We start from the raw sequence: 13,837 nt of genomic DNA, 5'->3' as shown, positions 1-13,837 counted from the left end.
AATAAAAATATACTGTATCTTATAATCTAGAATTCGAATATTTTTTTAATTAGGATGTTTAATTATTGTTTTTATTGAGCAAATTTTAGTTTAAACAATGGAAGTATGCTCATTGATTTGTCAAATTTTAGATTTATCGGTCTTATGACAGGGCAATTTCTCATTAAGAAGATAGTCATGTTTGAATACTATAGTAACACGCATATAGGTTAACTTTGTTAAAGACAAAGAAGATGGGCGTGCGATCTGCAGGAATCATTTGTGCGAAACATTTATGGTTTAAATGTCCATGATTCCTTTGGCTGAACATAGCTGGTCAGATGTTACAAACACGTCCATAAGGGTTTTCTTCATTTAGTTTGAAAGACCTTGTGAGATCGTTTTTCCTAGGGGGTACTATAACTTAGTAATGTTTCACAAAAAATAAACACCTAAAATATTTAATGCATAGATGCATGATACGTGTACATGTACATTATAGAATAGAAGATTGGAATTGATTTCGCTCGAGAACCAATCTGAACCAAAATTTATCTTATTCAAAATTTTAATACATCAGTACATAAAACAAAACTGACAAAATAAATGGTTGTTTGCTTGAAAAAAAAATTAACGCCCCATGCCAGACTCGAACCAGAAAAAACTTCTCGCTTTGAGCGCACTGAATAGGTAGTCCTACTTGCTGAGCTAACACCGCTACACATATGCAGATGATTTAAAAAGGCCAAAGAAGCACCACATTCACATATTTGGATTTTTGGGGGAAAAGTTCATTTTTCGTGGTCTCTGGGTCTTCTCTCCATTTTTTAAAAATGTGTATTAGTTTCTTTAAATTAAAATACACACAAACAAGCTAATTCAGAGAATTCGTGTCCCCCGCTTAGGGAAAAAGTTGGATCCCCCTGACTGAATTTGTAGAATTATTAAATGTATACATGTATACTGAAGCAAATAAAATACTTGTATGTCAATATGCATGCATATAAAGATTTGATTGCTTATTCTTTATTATGTGTATAGAAGATTCTTTTTATATGGAATATTTATCACAGTGTAATGATGATTTTATAACCTCATAAATTTTTCATTTCACATGCTGAATACTATCATTTAGTAAAAGAAAAGTATTTAAAAAAAGAAAAAGAAAAAAAAGGATCGTCCGAGAGTCGATCCCGGGACCTCTCACATTGGAAGCGAGAGACATACCACTGGACCATGGAATCGCTTTTCGTGATATCAAGTATATGCAGAACTAAAGTCACATACATGTATATATTCATGTTCGGTATTCTAAAAATTTTACACAATCCATGGTGTTTGATTTATTTAGCCTTTATTAAACAGTTCTAATAGATGTAATAAGAACATAAAGTCCGCCGAGAACCTGTTTTATACGCAATAACTCTCCTCATGCCCCTGTGCTAAAAATAGCGACATGTAATACTATCAAACGGGGTGGGGCACTTTGAGAGAGGTGAGAGAGGTCCTAGGGAGTTTTGGTATAAAATTACACTGCATAAGCTCAAAATCTTCTTGAAATATTGCCCGGAAATTATAGTGTTACACACAGACTGAATGTTTAAATTTACGACCTTGAACTTTGACCTTTTGACCTCAAAATCAATAGGGGTCTTCATTAGGCCACAGGGAGTTGTTACGTAAAATTTCATTGCAATAGCTCAAATGGTTCTAGAGATATCGTGTGGAAACGAAAGTGTTATAATAGACAGAATTTGCTTATTTATGACCTTGACCTTTGACCTTTTGACCTCAAAATCAATAGGGGTCTTTTTTTAGTCCATAGGGAGTTGCTATGCTAAATTTCATTGCAAAAGCTTAAAGGGTTCTTGAGATATCGTGTGGAAACGAAAGCGTTACAGACAGACAGAAAGACGGACGGACGGACAAACCCAAATTAATATCCCCCACTTTTCAAGCCGGGGACAATAACGTTTCAAAATCATGGAGAGAGGACCTATAGATAGAAATATTTTAGAAAAACGTTTTTAAAAAATGTACCATTTTGTACCAAATATCTGATATGCCCAATTTTAAGTTATTTTTTAGCAAATCAAAGCTCAATTTCGGGAAAATATTCTCCTTTCCTGTTGCACAGGAACCCGATAAATTAAAAAAAATGTTACTATTTCATGTGACATGTCGATGAAACTTTCACTTTTCCATTACGCCCAGATTCCTGCCGAATGCCAATCAAAAGCGCCCTCGTTCTTTTAATAATTTTGATTTCCATAAAAGTCCAATTTATGATCCAGACCTCTAGAATGAAGTTTAAAAATAGCCTTCGTTTAGGTTCACTGTAAGTTAGCCTTGTGCAGTAACCAAGATTTAGCGATAAACTTGAAGTGCGTTGCTTGATTTTTTTTTACTGCAATCCAACAGATAAATTCAAATCAGACAAGTTTATCCCTTGTAGAGACGACTATAGAGGATTGGGAGGTGAATGTAATAAACAGATTGGTGAAAGAATGTGTCCGAAATAGGGAATACAAGGTAGCTGAATGGTCGATGCTGGAAAGTGGACACATTCTTCCCAAAAGTGGGCAACAAAGCTTGCGCCGTAAATTGCACTTTTTTTAAATTACGGGATCTGTAGATTTATAAAACCATAAGGCTTCGGTTCTGCAGATAAATTGTACGATTGTAATTAGTATACATAGTATACTTAGAATGCAGAATATAGAATGTTTAATTTAATGACCTATCATCAAATAAGTGACCAATTTAACACTAAAAACTTGCATGATACTATATGATTCTTTATTATAATATCTGACACACCACAAAAAGAACAGAGTCGCATTTATCCAAGGATATCACCACCTTCGCTGTAAAGGCAAAGTGTACATATTAATAATGTTTACTACAGACATACTTCATAAAAATTACGGAATAAATGATTCCAAGATCTAAAAAATGAATAATTTCGGAGAAAAACTATAAACTTAAGTAAATGAAAATATGAATTATCAGAAAAATATATATTTTCTCAATATCTCCCTGGGCTTTTGAACCAAATTAAGGTTAACTTAGTCCCATTTGTATTGAATTAACCCACAGAAGACCCCTAGTTCATGTTGTATATGTATATATTACTTAGTATTATTATATAAATTGTAATTCAATTCCGGCCCATCTGGATATTAAACAATATTGGTCATTTCAATTTTTTAAACATGACCATGAATTGTAATATTTCATTTCTCTACACGCATCCATTGGAAAATTTGAGATTGAAACTAATCAAAAGTCTAATTAAATCTTACTACAACAATTAATAGTAATTGTAGTTCGTTATTATTCCCTCAGTAAACGTAGTCAATATTTTTCAATTATAATTTCTTATAGAGATGAAATGATACCGCGGAATTACAAGCCAACGGAAATCTTTCAAATCAATAAAAATTACAAGCCAATATATTATTGTTCTCAAAAACTTTTTTTGCTTTACTGGTGTATCATACTGACTAATTCTTGATAAATTCAATGAGAGCAATACTTACTCAAACTCCGCTTCGCATACAAATCTAAAAACGTGTCCACATGGCTCATCGGCCCATTTACCATGCCCGGTATCCCACAATGCTGCACAATTTGCATCTGTATGTTGATTAGGCTCACCAGGGTAAAAGTCGTTCACGGCGATGGGTTGCTGGTCAGAAGAATAAATCCAGCGATCTTCTTCTATCAAGTCTGAGATTCCAATCCAATAAAATCTGGCGTCATCTAAAATTCCATTTTTTTTTTGGTTCTCATTTTATATTTCGAAATTCTCTCATTGAGAAACGTATGATATTATCATAACATTTAATATATTAGTCAAAATTTGATAATTATAAGGTATACGAGGGGTTATCAAAAAGTTCGTGGACTAGCGCCATAAAATTAAAACCGCTCAAGGTACATAAATGAAATTTGAAATATCTAGTTAGCATCATCTTTTCTATCCAAAGAATAAACCACAAATCATGAGTTTTATTTTTTAATAAATTAGTAATGTTTTTGTAAGCAATGGTATGTCCAGGCGGCGCAACCTCGAAAACGACGTTTTTTCGACATTTTTGTAACTGAGAAAAACTCATTTGATATGATTATTTGATATCCAAAAATCCCGTCAATTCAGGTATGTGTCGGGACACAATTGTTCTATAAAATATGAAATTTTCACTTCATTCTGGAAGTTCTATAAAATTCTATCGTAAATTTTACACGGAATATCCAACCAAATGAGGCCTTGAAAATGATGTCAAAAGGGGGAGGGGTTTCCGTTTCTAACATTCTATAAAGATTTGCCCCTGAAAAAAATAGTATAGACCTAAAATATGCTGAAACCGGCAACAGAGAAATAATATGCATCCAGAGTACATGTCTTTTAATACCAAAATAGATTCAGATAGTAAAGGAATACACAGTTTATGTCGATTAGCAGTCAAGGTGAGAAAAATCAATCTCGTCAAAAATGACGTTGATCATGTGTTGTAGATATTGAACTACCAAAAGCAAAATGTGCCGGCACAATCAAGCGCGGATCTCTCTCAATGTATTAATCCATCTGAAATATTATATTAATTGAAGGCCACTGTTCATGACATTGTAAAGTCATATAAACAAGGTGGGTTTAAGTCCTTACTCAGCTCCGGGGAATCTCATCAAGAAAGTGTATGAGGTTGCAGAAGAGGACATTGAAAAAACAATGACGTTATCGGACGTCATGAAAATAAACGACGACAGCGCCGGGTGATCATATAATGTCGTTTTCATTTTATAATAATTTGGAAAATAATGAACGTATTAGGCTAAAATTTTTAACATTTCTTTATTTTGTGTTGTTTTCTGATCCGTATAAATTTTGAAAGTACAGACTACATACTACTAATTTTATAGCTTCAGTCCACGAACTTTTTGATAACCCCTCGTATGTACATGATGCATATGTTGAACTTAGTAAAAAAAAAAATCACTATCAGGAAATGAGTACTACGAAGTAATGGAAACATTTAATGCTTTATACTTACGAAGACTTTGAAAATGACTAATAAGATATGCTGACTCTGCATGTGTCCTCGGTTCTGCCAATTTAGACTGAAAACCTAAACATATAGCCTGCAAAATATTTATCATCACACAATAAATGCAAATCAAATTTTAAAAATTGCAAGGAAAAATAAAATGTAAATCTTCTCACACCCTTTGAATTTGAGTCAAATTTAAGTTAATTTAATTCCTTGATTTAAGTATCCACATCTGATTTTCACCACTTCTTGAATATATGTATATTGTTGCGCAGTGCTGTTGAAGTTTCTCCATCACTACTGTTAATACCCTAGTGAGGGGTAAAGAAAGAGGTTTAGTTGAACATTTACTAGAACCCGCTATGTATCTTTGTAAGGATTCTTAAGAAGTTTTAGAATCCAGTATATATATGGTAGTTCAAATTCATTTTGGTTCTTCGGGAAATTAAAAATATTCAAAACAAACATACGATTTTGAAGAATTTCTTCCTTAGATATGTAACTATGAGTATAAGTTGGATTACCACTTGTAGAATTCAAGTTCACAATTGAAATAATGAGCATTACAAACAAAGACAATGTTGTTACCTGCTTTGTCAGCAGGGACACAGTCTATTAAATAACCATATTAACTTCATCAGCACAACGAAACAATGTAATGTACATGTAACTGAAAGAAGTTAATTAGTATCATCAAAGTCTTTGAGTACCATACCTCAGCCTCACCCCATGGTCTTGTAGTGTGACTGAACCAGTAACATTTATTCTGAAACTGATTCCAACCCGGCTGACAACCCACGCCTTTAAATATAAATAAATAAATGTAGGACTTGATTAGGTGAAAAATTGGAGAGAGGTAATTCGGGAATGCTTGAAGGTTGTTTGGATTTAAAATACATGTAGGTTCCAAAGTAAGAGATATTATCATTCAAATCTTAACAGCAAGTACTAAAACAATGAATTATTATTCTGAGCAACAAATATTATAACAAATATAAATTACTTTCATGAATCTACAACATGGCATAAACAACTACATTTGTCTAGGAAGGATTTAGGGAATGAAATATTATTTAAGAGTCGTGTGCTCAGTACTAATATTTATTTTACTCTTAGAGAAATATAGGGTGGTAAAAAATAGTACACAATTGTTTATTATAATATTTTAAATTAAATCAACAGTGTTTTTTTAAATTCCTGATATATTTATACAGTAATCTAAATAAATTATACTCACAGTTTACCCCTTCAAAACCCCAAAGCACAGCAGCAAAACCTAAAATATAATTAAATTGCATGCTGATCAAATCCGAGAACTAATATTCAAAACGAATATAAACCATATACATGTACAGCTGATAAGGTAAAGGATCATAACGGTGTTGTCAGTGTTTAGGAAATGTATGATAAATAATGATAAGAACTATATTTATAAATGCTATGTTTCAAATCTAGAAGACTGTGTAGTTAAAAATACTGTTTTGCATTCTCAAACTCGTTGAGACCGGTCTTCGCGAGCCTAAAAATATAAATTTCTTATCATTGATATTCAAATATGAAAAGTATTATAAGCCTAGATCTTTTAGTTCGAGTTCAAAAGGATATATAGAATCAATGTGTAATGAAAATGAATACTGAGTATTGCTAAATATCTGATAAAACGTTGTACTAAATGTTGAATTGAAGGTCACAGCAAGACTTCGTTTTTGCCTTCTTTGCATTTAGAAGTTTTTGAATAAAGCCTGTTTCAAATTACGTGTAATACATAAATTTTTCTGCTAAAAAAATGGAGTGCAATTAGTACCCATGGAAATTCCAACAGATCATTATAGGACAATCTACAAAAATGCATAAATGTTGTCAAAAACAAACCTACTCTTTTTCATATCAAAAAGATGTTAATGATAATTTAACAACCAAGCTCTATGATAAACGTGATGTCTATAACTTTTCAATCGTCAGCTTATGCAGCAATATACCTTCATCACCTGCATGCAGCGTTTATATCTCTCAGTTGATTCAATACGCAAGAGCATATGTATGTATGTACAATTTCTAAAACGAGACAAATTATTGACCAACAAGTTGATGAAACAAGAATATCAGCAGTCTCGTTTAGTCATCATTTCGTATAGCTTCTATGGTCGATACAATGACCTTGTCAGCAAATACAATTTTTCATCGAGTCAAATGCTGGCTGACGTTTTTCATATACTAATTGGTTAGGCCATTACTTACACACTGAATTGACAACGGATTTTTCCGTTATTTCCGGATCATGACAACGAGCACACGGCGGGTGTGACCGGTCGGCAGTGGATGCTCACTCCTCCATGGCACCTGATACATTCTCTGATGTTTTGGAGGTCCGTGTTTGCTCCGCTCCTATTTTTTTTATTGTATAGTTTTATATGGACTTTTGAGCTTGCATGCTGTTCGTTATCTCCATATATTTCATATCACTTACATGTAAGGGTATTTGTCTGTTTAATTAACAACAACTTCAGATGTACTAGTATTACTTAAAACCAGAACTTAATTTGGACTTTTTCTGTCAGCCAGATTTTCTACTGGATGGAAAAGGTCCAGTTAAGTTCTCAATTGAGGGGAAGGCCAAGGAGATGTTCTAACTGTTCTTTTAGTTTTCTGAAAATAAAATGAGTATACCCACTTTCACAGTGAATGTCAGTGATTGTTGAATTAAACTCATATGAATAAAGAATTATTTTCATAATATTTTCTCCATTTGACAGAAAGAGCCTTGTGATGTTAGTTGTCTGAAAATAAATCGGCATTTGTATTCAAACTTCGGTTTGTGATTCTGTAGGATTGTTGAAAAATTTTTTCTGTTTACTAAAATATTCGTTTTAATTTCAATTGATTGTAACCTCAATGATAAATATGATAATTGAAAGTCTCAGTATCTGTGGATGTTTTTTTTCATTGCTTGAAAATCATTGTCACGGCTTCGCCACGAAAGGGGTCGTTGTTAAAGTAGGCCGATAACGATATTATTTTGATGATCTCTGCTTTAAACTTAAAATAAAATTATAGGGTATAAATTGTGAACATTTCATTAACAACTAGAGGTTCTGTGAGCAATGAGCTAACTAAATGATACCCCCTGCCTCCCATATGAATATAATGGCAGGGTCCATGATTTGCTCTGGAAAATCCAAAATATATGTCAGATCAAAAAGTAACATAGGAAGTGCACAATGGCAATATGTAATAAAAGATTGTGTGAAAGTTTCATTAAAGAGCCATAGCGCATTTGGTAGTCACTTTCGCCTACTCTAGTAGTGATTTTTTAAATACATTGTTTACTCAAAATTTTGTCATACAATGTTAGTTTATACATGCCTTAAAGCAAATCACACAAAAGTAATATTTAAATATTAATAGATCCCTCATATGACAGATATAGAAATCGTTCATTTTATATAGAGAATATAGTAAATACAGAGGTATCCCCCTGAACAATGACAAACTGTAGCTAAAGACCACCCTTAACCAGAAAAACAACTTCTGAATAATTTTATTCTTATATGACTACACTTCATTACATTTAGATAAATTTTGTTAAAGGTGGTCTTCATATTGAAAATGTTGAAAATATGTATTTAATTTTTCTTCTCATATTATTTTAAAAATCAACAATCTGTCTTAAATTTATCCTATCGATTTCAATGACTTCGTGGCGTAGTGGTTTGATTGCTGGACTGTAAACATAATGATCGTGAGTTCGAATCCCTCAGTTTTTTTTTATCTATGCAATTTTTTTTCTCTCTATGCATTTTTCTTAAGTTTTCTCTTTCTATTTTATAATATGTGTATAAATAATGTAAAAGATATATTATACAACATTGCACCTTGAAAGTGTCTCCGGAAAAACGGTCCTAAACTATTTTAATGACCCTAAGTCGTAGCTGCTATCTTGTTTTATTTTTAAGATTTTCTAAAAGTCTTGTTTAGAATAAGAGTATTGAACTATTTAAATGATTGTCATGTAACAAACTTGCAACTATGAAAATAATAACACTGGTCCACAAATGATTATTACATACATGTACATGTAGTATGATCTTGAATTGAAAAGATACATGTATCTATAAATAGAAACAGGCGATTTCCTTTTAAATACTTGAGTAGGCCGTGTCGTCGGAAAGGCAGCTATGGCTCTTTCCTTCAGCGGTATGAGAGGAGTTGCGGATAAGAAATGGGTACCCCAAAGCGTAACAGAAGTGGGAGGGTATATAGTAATCGGTTTGTCCGTCCGTCTGTCATTCCAGCTGTACGTACGTTCGTCCGTACGTCTGTTATGCTTTAGAGTACCCATCTCTTATCCGCAACTCCTCTTAAACTACTGAGTGAAATTTTGTGAAATTTTCACAGAATCTTTATTACATATTGCTATTGTGCACCTCCTATTTTATTTTTTGATCTGACACATATTTTGGGTTTTCCGGCTACAGCAAAACATGGATTTCTTCCATTATAATCATATGACAGGCGAGGGGTATCATTTAGTGAGCTCATTGCTCACAGTACCTCTAGTTTTAGATGGGACACTATATGTACTTTGTCTAGTATATTAAGCAAATAAAAACTAAATACATGTGTAGTGTTTTTATTCTTACATGTACACAATAAGTTCTCAATATTTTCAATGCAAACCTTTTTGCATTTAGTCAAGAAAAGGATGGAAGTGCAAAAAGTTCATTCTTAACAAAATAACAAAAAAATAACCACAACTTGTCTCTGTTCACATAGTTCTGTATGTGGTAAACTTTAGTCAGAGCTTGAATGGCTTCACTCATTGCATTAAAAGGTTTTGGAATCTGCTTCGATACAGAAGAACCTAATGAATCAACACCATCATCATTTTTATCAAATAATGAACACTCCTCAACTTTGTCTGTAACTGTGTTGAATTTTAACACTGTATTAAGATTGTCCATCCCTATAAAAAGGACACCATTGTCTGGAATCATCCAGACTCTCCTGGCATCAAACACCACGTCTCCCAGGGTACATTGTACAGGGTGATGTGTCCACTGGTCAGATTCAGGGCTGTAGGACAAAATGGAAGACAGCGACCCAATATTGATGACAAACACCCGGTTATTACACTGACAGGCTGTGATGTTGACCATCCTCTCAGGTAAGGAGGCCAGGTCATGCCACTCTTCTGTAAAGAATATTCACAATGATTTCCATGACAAATGAAAAGCATACGCTAAAATATTGAGTAACTCCATATGAAATTCGAACTTGAGAATAGATATGCTAAAATATAGTTTTATGGAAGTTTGGATCGATATTTTGGAAATATGTGATACCTGCTTTACCCTGGACCAAAAAGAATATACAGACTACTTGCACAACTCTAGACCTTTGTACCATGTACCATGGGCTGGCTATATGGATCTCCTATGGAGAATACAGGTACATATGTATGTTTGATAAATGTAGGATTTGAAATAACTTGGAAATCATTTGCAGCAGCCAGTGTATAGCTCTCAATAATGACTGATATCACCAAGCCATTTGGGGAATTATCTGCTACATCAAAATTTAAGCCTCATTATTTTCACACAAATTGATGTATGGTACTTGTAAATCAAAGCATGATCTTCTATCCTTGCAAGTTTGTTCACATGAATCAAACACAAAGAAGGATTTAGAATTATTTAAATTATTAAGTGTATTTGAAGCAACATTTGGTTTAAATGACAATTTACATGTAGTTCTGACTGAGAGGATGGTAATACAAAAATGGAGAATGGAGAGAATGAAAAGTCAGGAGACATTAAAAGACAGGTTCCAAAATATGATCAGAACAATATAATTGTGTTCTGCAGATCAAAATTTAATATTACCAGTCTGATAATTCCATTTTTCAACTGAGTCCAGTCGATATCTGTATCTGCCAAATCCACCAATCAGAAGCAGTGAGGAATCTCCCAGAATGCAAGAGGCATGATGTCTTCTAGGTGCTCTCAGCTTTCCCACTACACTCCAGGTCTTTTCAAATGAGTTGTAACACCAAATCTCCATCATCCAGGTGTTTTTCCCCAGCATACTCTCCCCTCCACTCACAAACATATTCTCTTCTGAAAATACAGGAATCATAAACTGTATATCCCTGATTATGAGACAACTATGACAACATGATATACATTTTTCTCAATGTAATTACTCAAAAAACATACACTTCATATGAAATGTTCTTTTTTAGTTTTGGTATTTGAAGGAATATGAATTCAAGTATGGATTTTAGAAACATTTACCCTGCATTTTAACTCTCATTGCATAACTTTTATCGATTGCAAACCTATGCAGAGGCATCATTTCTCCAAATTTGAAATCCCTGACAATGAACTAAAAAGTGACCAGCATTAAAAAAAAGTCAATTCCAGTATCAAGAAAAACTGTTAAATTAAATCTACAACAGATGTAGCATCTCATAAAGTCAGTATTGAGAAAAGCATGTTCTCCCAAAGTTTGGTCGGGAAAACCCCTGAAATTAATAGGCCGAAATATAATCTTAAAGCTGAGCATACCTTGAATACCCTACTGTAGACTCCTAATTATACAGGAAGAATAATTTATTGCATAATTTTGTGAGGTGTGTCACTCAAAAATTACTCACTCTTATTTTCATGGTGCTGAAATTCATGTGAGTTCTCTTGATCAACCGCCCATTCACAAATTATCATTTTCGCAATTTGATGTTAAAGAGCTATCTCGCCATAATAAGTACTAGCAAAAAATAAGGAATCTACAGTATGATATACACTGTAATAGTATGGGCAGGTGGGAATGGTAAGTCCATTATACATCTACATCCCTCCCCCTATAACATGTACACATAATTTATTGCAGTGGGCATTACAAAATTTCTCAGCTAAAAAATACAGACCTTGGACACAGACACTGTATCCTTTTTTTCCTATCAGAGCATCATGGGATACCAGACATCCATCAGGTGTGTCAGCATAGTGCATTGTTTGACTTTTATCTACGTCGTAAGATACGATCTGTCGAGGATTGGATTTGGATTCCCTGTCATCATCTTCATCAGAGTCACTCTCCATGTGTACACCCACAGAAACAATCTGATGTGGGGTGTACCGCCTCTTCTAGAAAGATATAATAAATAGTTGCAAATTATTAAGGGAAAAATATGACACATCTTGAAGAGTGATTTTTTTTATTGCCATAAAATTGTATTTAGATTCTTTTTTTAAATCTAAATTCAAACAAAGTGAATAAAGTAGACTTTTCATGTAAACAGGACTATTATAAAAATCTATCCTTATCATATTGATCCTGTAAGGTTTGAATAGTTTCTAAAAATTTCTGATACAAGGCATGAAGTTTTTAATTACATGTACCCTTCTGTGACACTTTGCTGCCATTAGCCTGGATTTGACATCACTATTACAGTTCTCAATGATATCTGGATTCTGCCTCATCATTTCCAGGTCCTGGTCAGTACAGAAATCTAAGAGACTGGACTCCAAGAGAATTTCTGATAACAAATGAATTCTCTCTGTCCTTCTATGGTTAATCCAACACGTCACAGCTTTTAAGGTTTCTAACTCACATTTAACATTCAACTGAAAATCACTAATGATTGTCTTTAAATCAGAAACTTCCATTTCTAAGAATTCCTCATTTTCAAGCAACTTCAGAAAATTCCAAAGAACATAGACCTTGGATTTGTTGTATGCTTCTTTGAGATAGATGTTGTGAGCAAATAACATGGTAGAGATACAGTTGTTAGCATTCATGGATTCCTTATGTAATAAACAGAACAAAATGGTACAGAGTGCAAGACAGTTTTAAGCTCTTCAGAAATAAATTACCGCGGTATTGTTTAATGAACCCAAAAATTATTTTTTGAAGCTTTTCCTGCACTTTTTATACATGAATGACAATAAAAATTAATTTGATAAGATACCTGAAATGTTTTATCAGTATAAACAAACAAAAAAACTATCTATGAAATGTATTTATATTTACAAACAATATACATTATATTAAATGATTTACCTACCAGTAGATAGATGCTGCACTTTTCAATCAGTTTAGACACCTGAAAATGAAATTTTATTTGATGCTTCAGAAGAGACTTCATTAACACCATGTGTTTATATAATATTTTTAAATTTTGTACTCTGTATTTCATTGACAATCCTTTAAAAGAGTAGATTATAATACAAGAACCTGATATTTGCAGGCCAGTTCTGCGACCCTGTGAATTTTCTGTATGGACAGCTGTATCTCACCAGTCATACAGTAGCTAATCACAGCTGACATTGTCTCTATGTCTGATTCCTCCAGCTGAACACAGTCAGACCTAGCTTCCCTCATGTTGCTCTCAAACATGCCTCTAAAAAACTCACAGTTCTCCATCATTTGTAGCTTATTACATTGGAATTCCACTCCATTAACCATCAGCCTTAAATCATGTTCACTTTCATTTGGAAGATGCTGTTCCACAACAATTCCATTGCTACATGTCTCACTGTTGAGATGCTTTGTTTCATTTTCCATGTTAGGTCAATTAATGTATCACTGAGACTTATTACAGTAAATAGAACTCAATGTCAAATATCATGAACAGTCCTAAAAAATCAAAAAAGTATGAAAAATAATTTAATTAACACAATGTTAAAGACTTCCTTAGTCAAAGTATTGTACTTAGGAAAGTGCTGAACTTTTAAAATCAGGTGCAGCACACTCTCTTGTCACCTTGTCTTCTACCTATTCCCACTTTTTAACAAGGCCAAGTCTAA

At 33.2% G+C, this 13,837-nt stretch overlaps 2 protein-coding genes across 2 annotated transcripts; both read right to left on the bottom strand.

Annotated features, from left to right (window-relative positions):
• Positions 1-2,764: 2,764 nt before the first annotated feature.
• LOC134251142 (C-type lectin domain family 17, member A-like) lies at positions 2,765-6,372 on the bottom strand. Its single transcript, XM_062733508.1, has 5 exons — positions 6,268-6,372; positions 5,746-5,831; positions 5,034-5,121; positions 3,522-3,744; positions 2,765-2,846 (listed from the first exon to the last, which is right to left on the bottom strand). Exons 1-5 carry the CDS (start codon positions 6,326-6,328, stop codon positions 2,822-2,824), a joined length of 483 nt encoding a protein of 160 aa, XP_062589492.1. The 5' UTR covers positions 6,329-6,372; the 3' UTR covers positions 2,765-2,821.
• A 3,284-nt stretch (positions 6,373-9,656) lies between these two features.
• Positions 9,657-13,636, bottom strand: LOC134251141 (kelch-like protein 6). Its single transcript, XM_062733507.1, has 6 exons — positions 13,266-13,636; positions 13,096-13,134; positions 12,431-12,835; positions 11,956-12,175; positions 10,913-11,146; positions 9,657-10,221 (listed from the first exon to the last, which is right to left on the bottom strand). The coding sequence occupies exons 1-6, from the start codon at positions 13,593-13,595 to the stop codon at positions 9,722-9,724; spliced, it is 1,728 nt and encodes a 575-aa protein (XP_062589491.1). The 5' UTR covers positions 13,596-13,636; the 3' UTR covers positions 9,657-9,721.
• Between the last annotated feature and the right edge of the window lie 201 nt (positions 13,637-13,837).

The sequence above is a fragment of the Saccostrea cucullata genome, unplaced genomic scaffold, assembly GCF_032062105.1.
Source record: "Saccostrea cucullata isolate Sc308-1 unplaced genomic scaffold, CSIRO_AGI_Scuc_v1 ctg84, whole genome shotgun sequence".
Classification (NCBI taxonomy): Eukaryota; Metazoa; Mollusca; class Bivalvia; order Ostreida; family Ostreidae; genus Saccostrea; species Saccostrea cuccullata.
Note: the sequence above shows the minus strand (reverse complement) of the source record. Positions and strands in the feature narration are given on the sequence as shown.

What these genes read in the sequence shown, in the direction of transcription:
- LOC134251141 (XM_062733507.1), bottom strand. Translation starts at nt 13,595, where the DNA reads ATGGAAAATGAAACAAAGCATCTCAACAGTGAGACATGTAGCAATGGA. An exon ending in CAGCAAAGTGTCACAGAAGG is followed by an intron (nt 12,176 to 12,430) that starts GTACATGTAATT and finishes ATATCTTTCTAG; the next exon opens with AAGAGGCGGTACACCCCACA. An exon ending in ATACAGTGTCTGTGTCCAAG is followed by an intron (nt 11,147 to 11,955) that starts GTCTGTATTTTT and finishes CTGTATTTTCAG; the next exon opens with AAGAGAATATGTTTGTGAGT.
- LOC134251142 (XM_062733508.1), bottom strand. Translation starts at nt 6,328, where the DNA reads ATGCAATTTAATTATATTTTAGGTTTTGCTGCTGTGCTTTGGGGTTTT. An exon ending in GGGTTTTGAAGGGGTAAACT is followed by an intron (nt 5,832 to 6,267) that starts GTGAGTATAATT and finishes TTATATTTAAAG; the next exon opens with GCGTGGGTTGTCAGCCGGGT. An exon ending in GTATGCGAAGCGGAGTTTGA is followed by an intron (nt 2,847 to 3,521) that starts GTAAGTATTGCT and finishes TTGCCTTTACAG; the next exon opens with CGAAGGTGGTGATATCCTTG.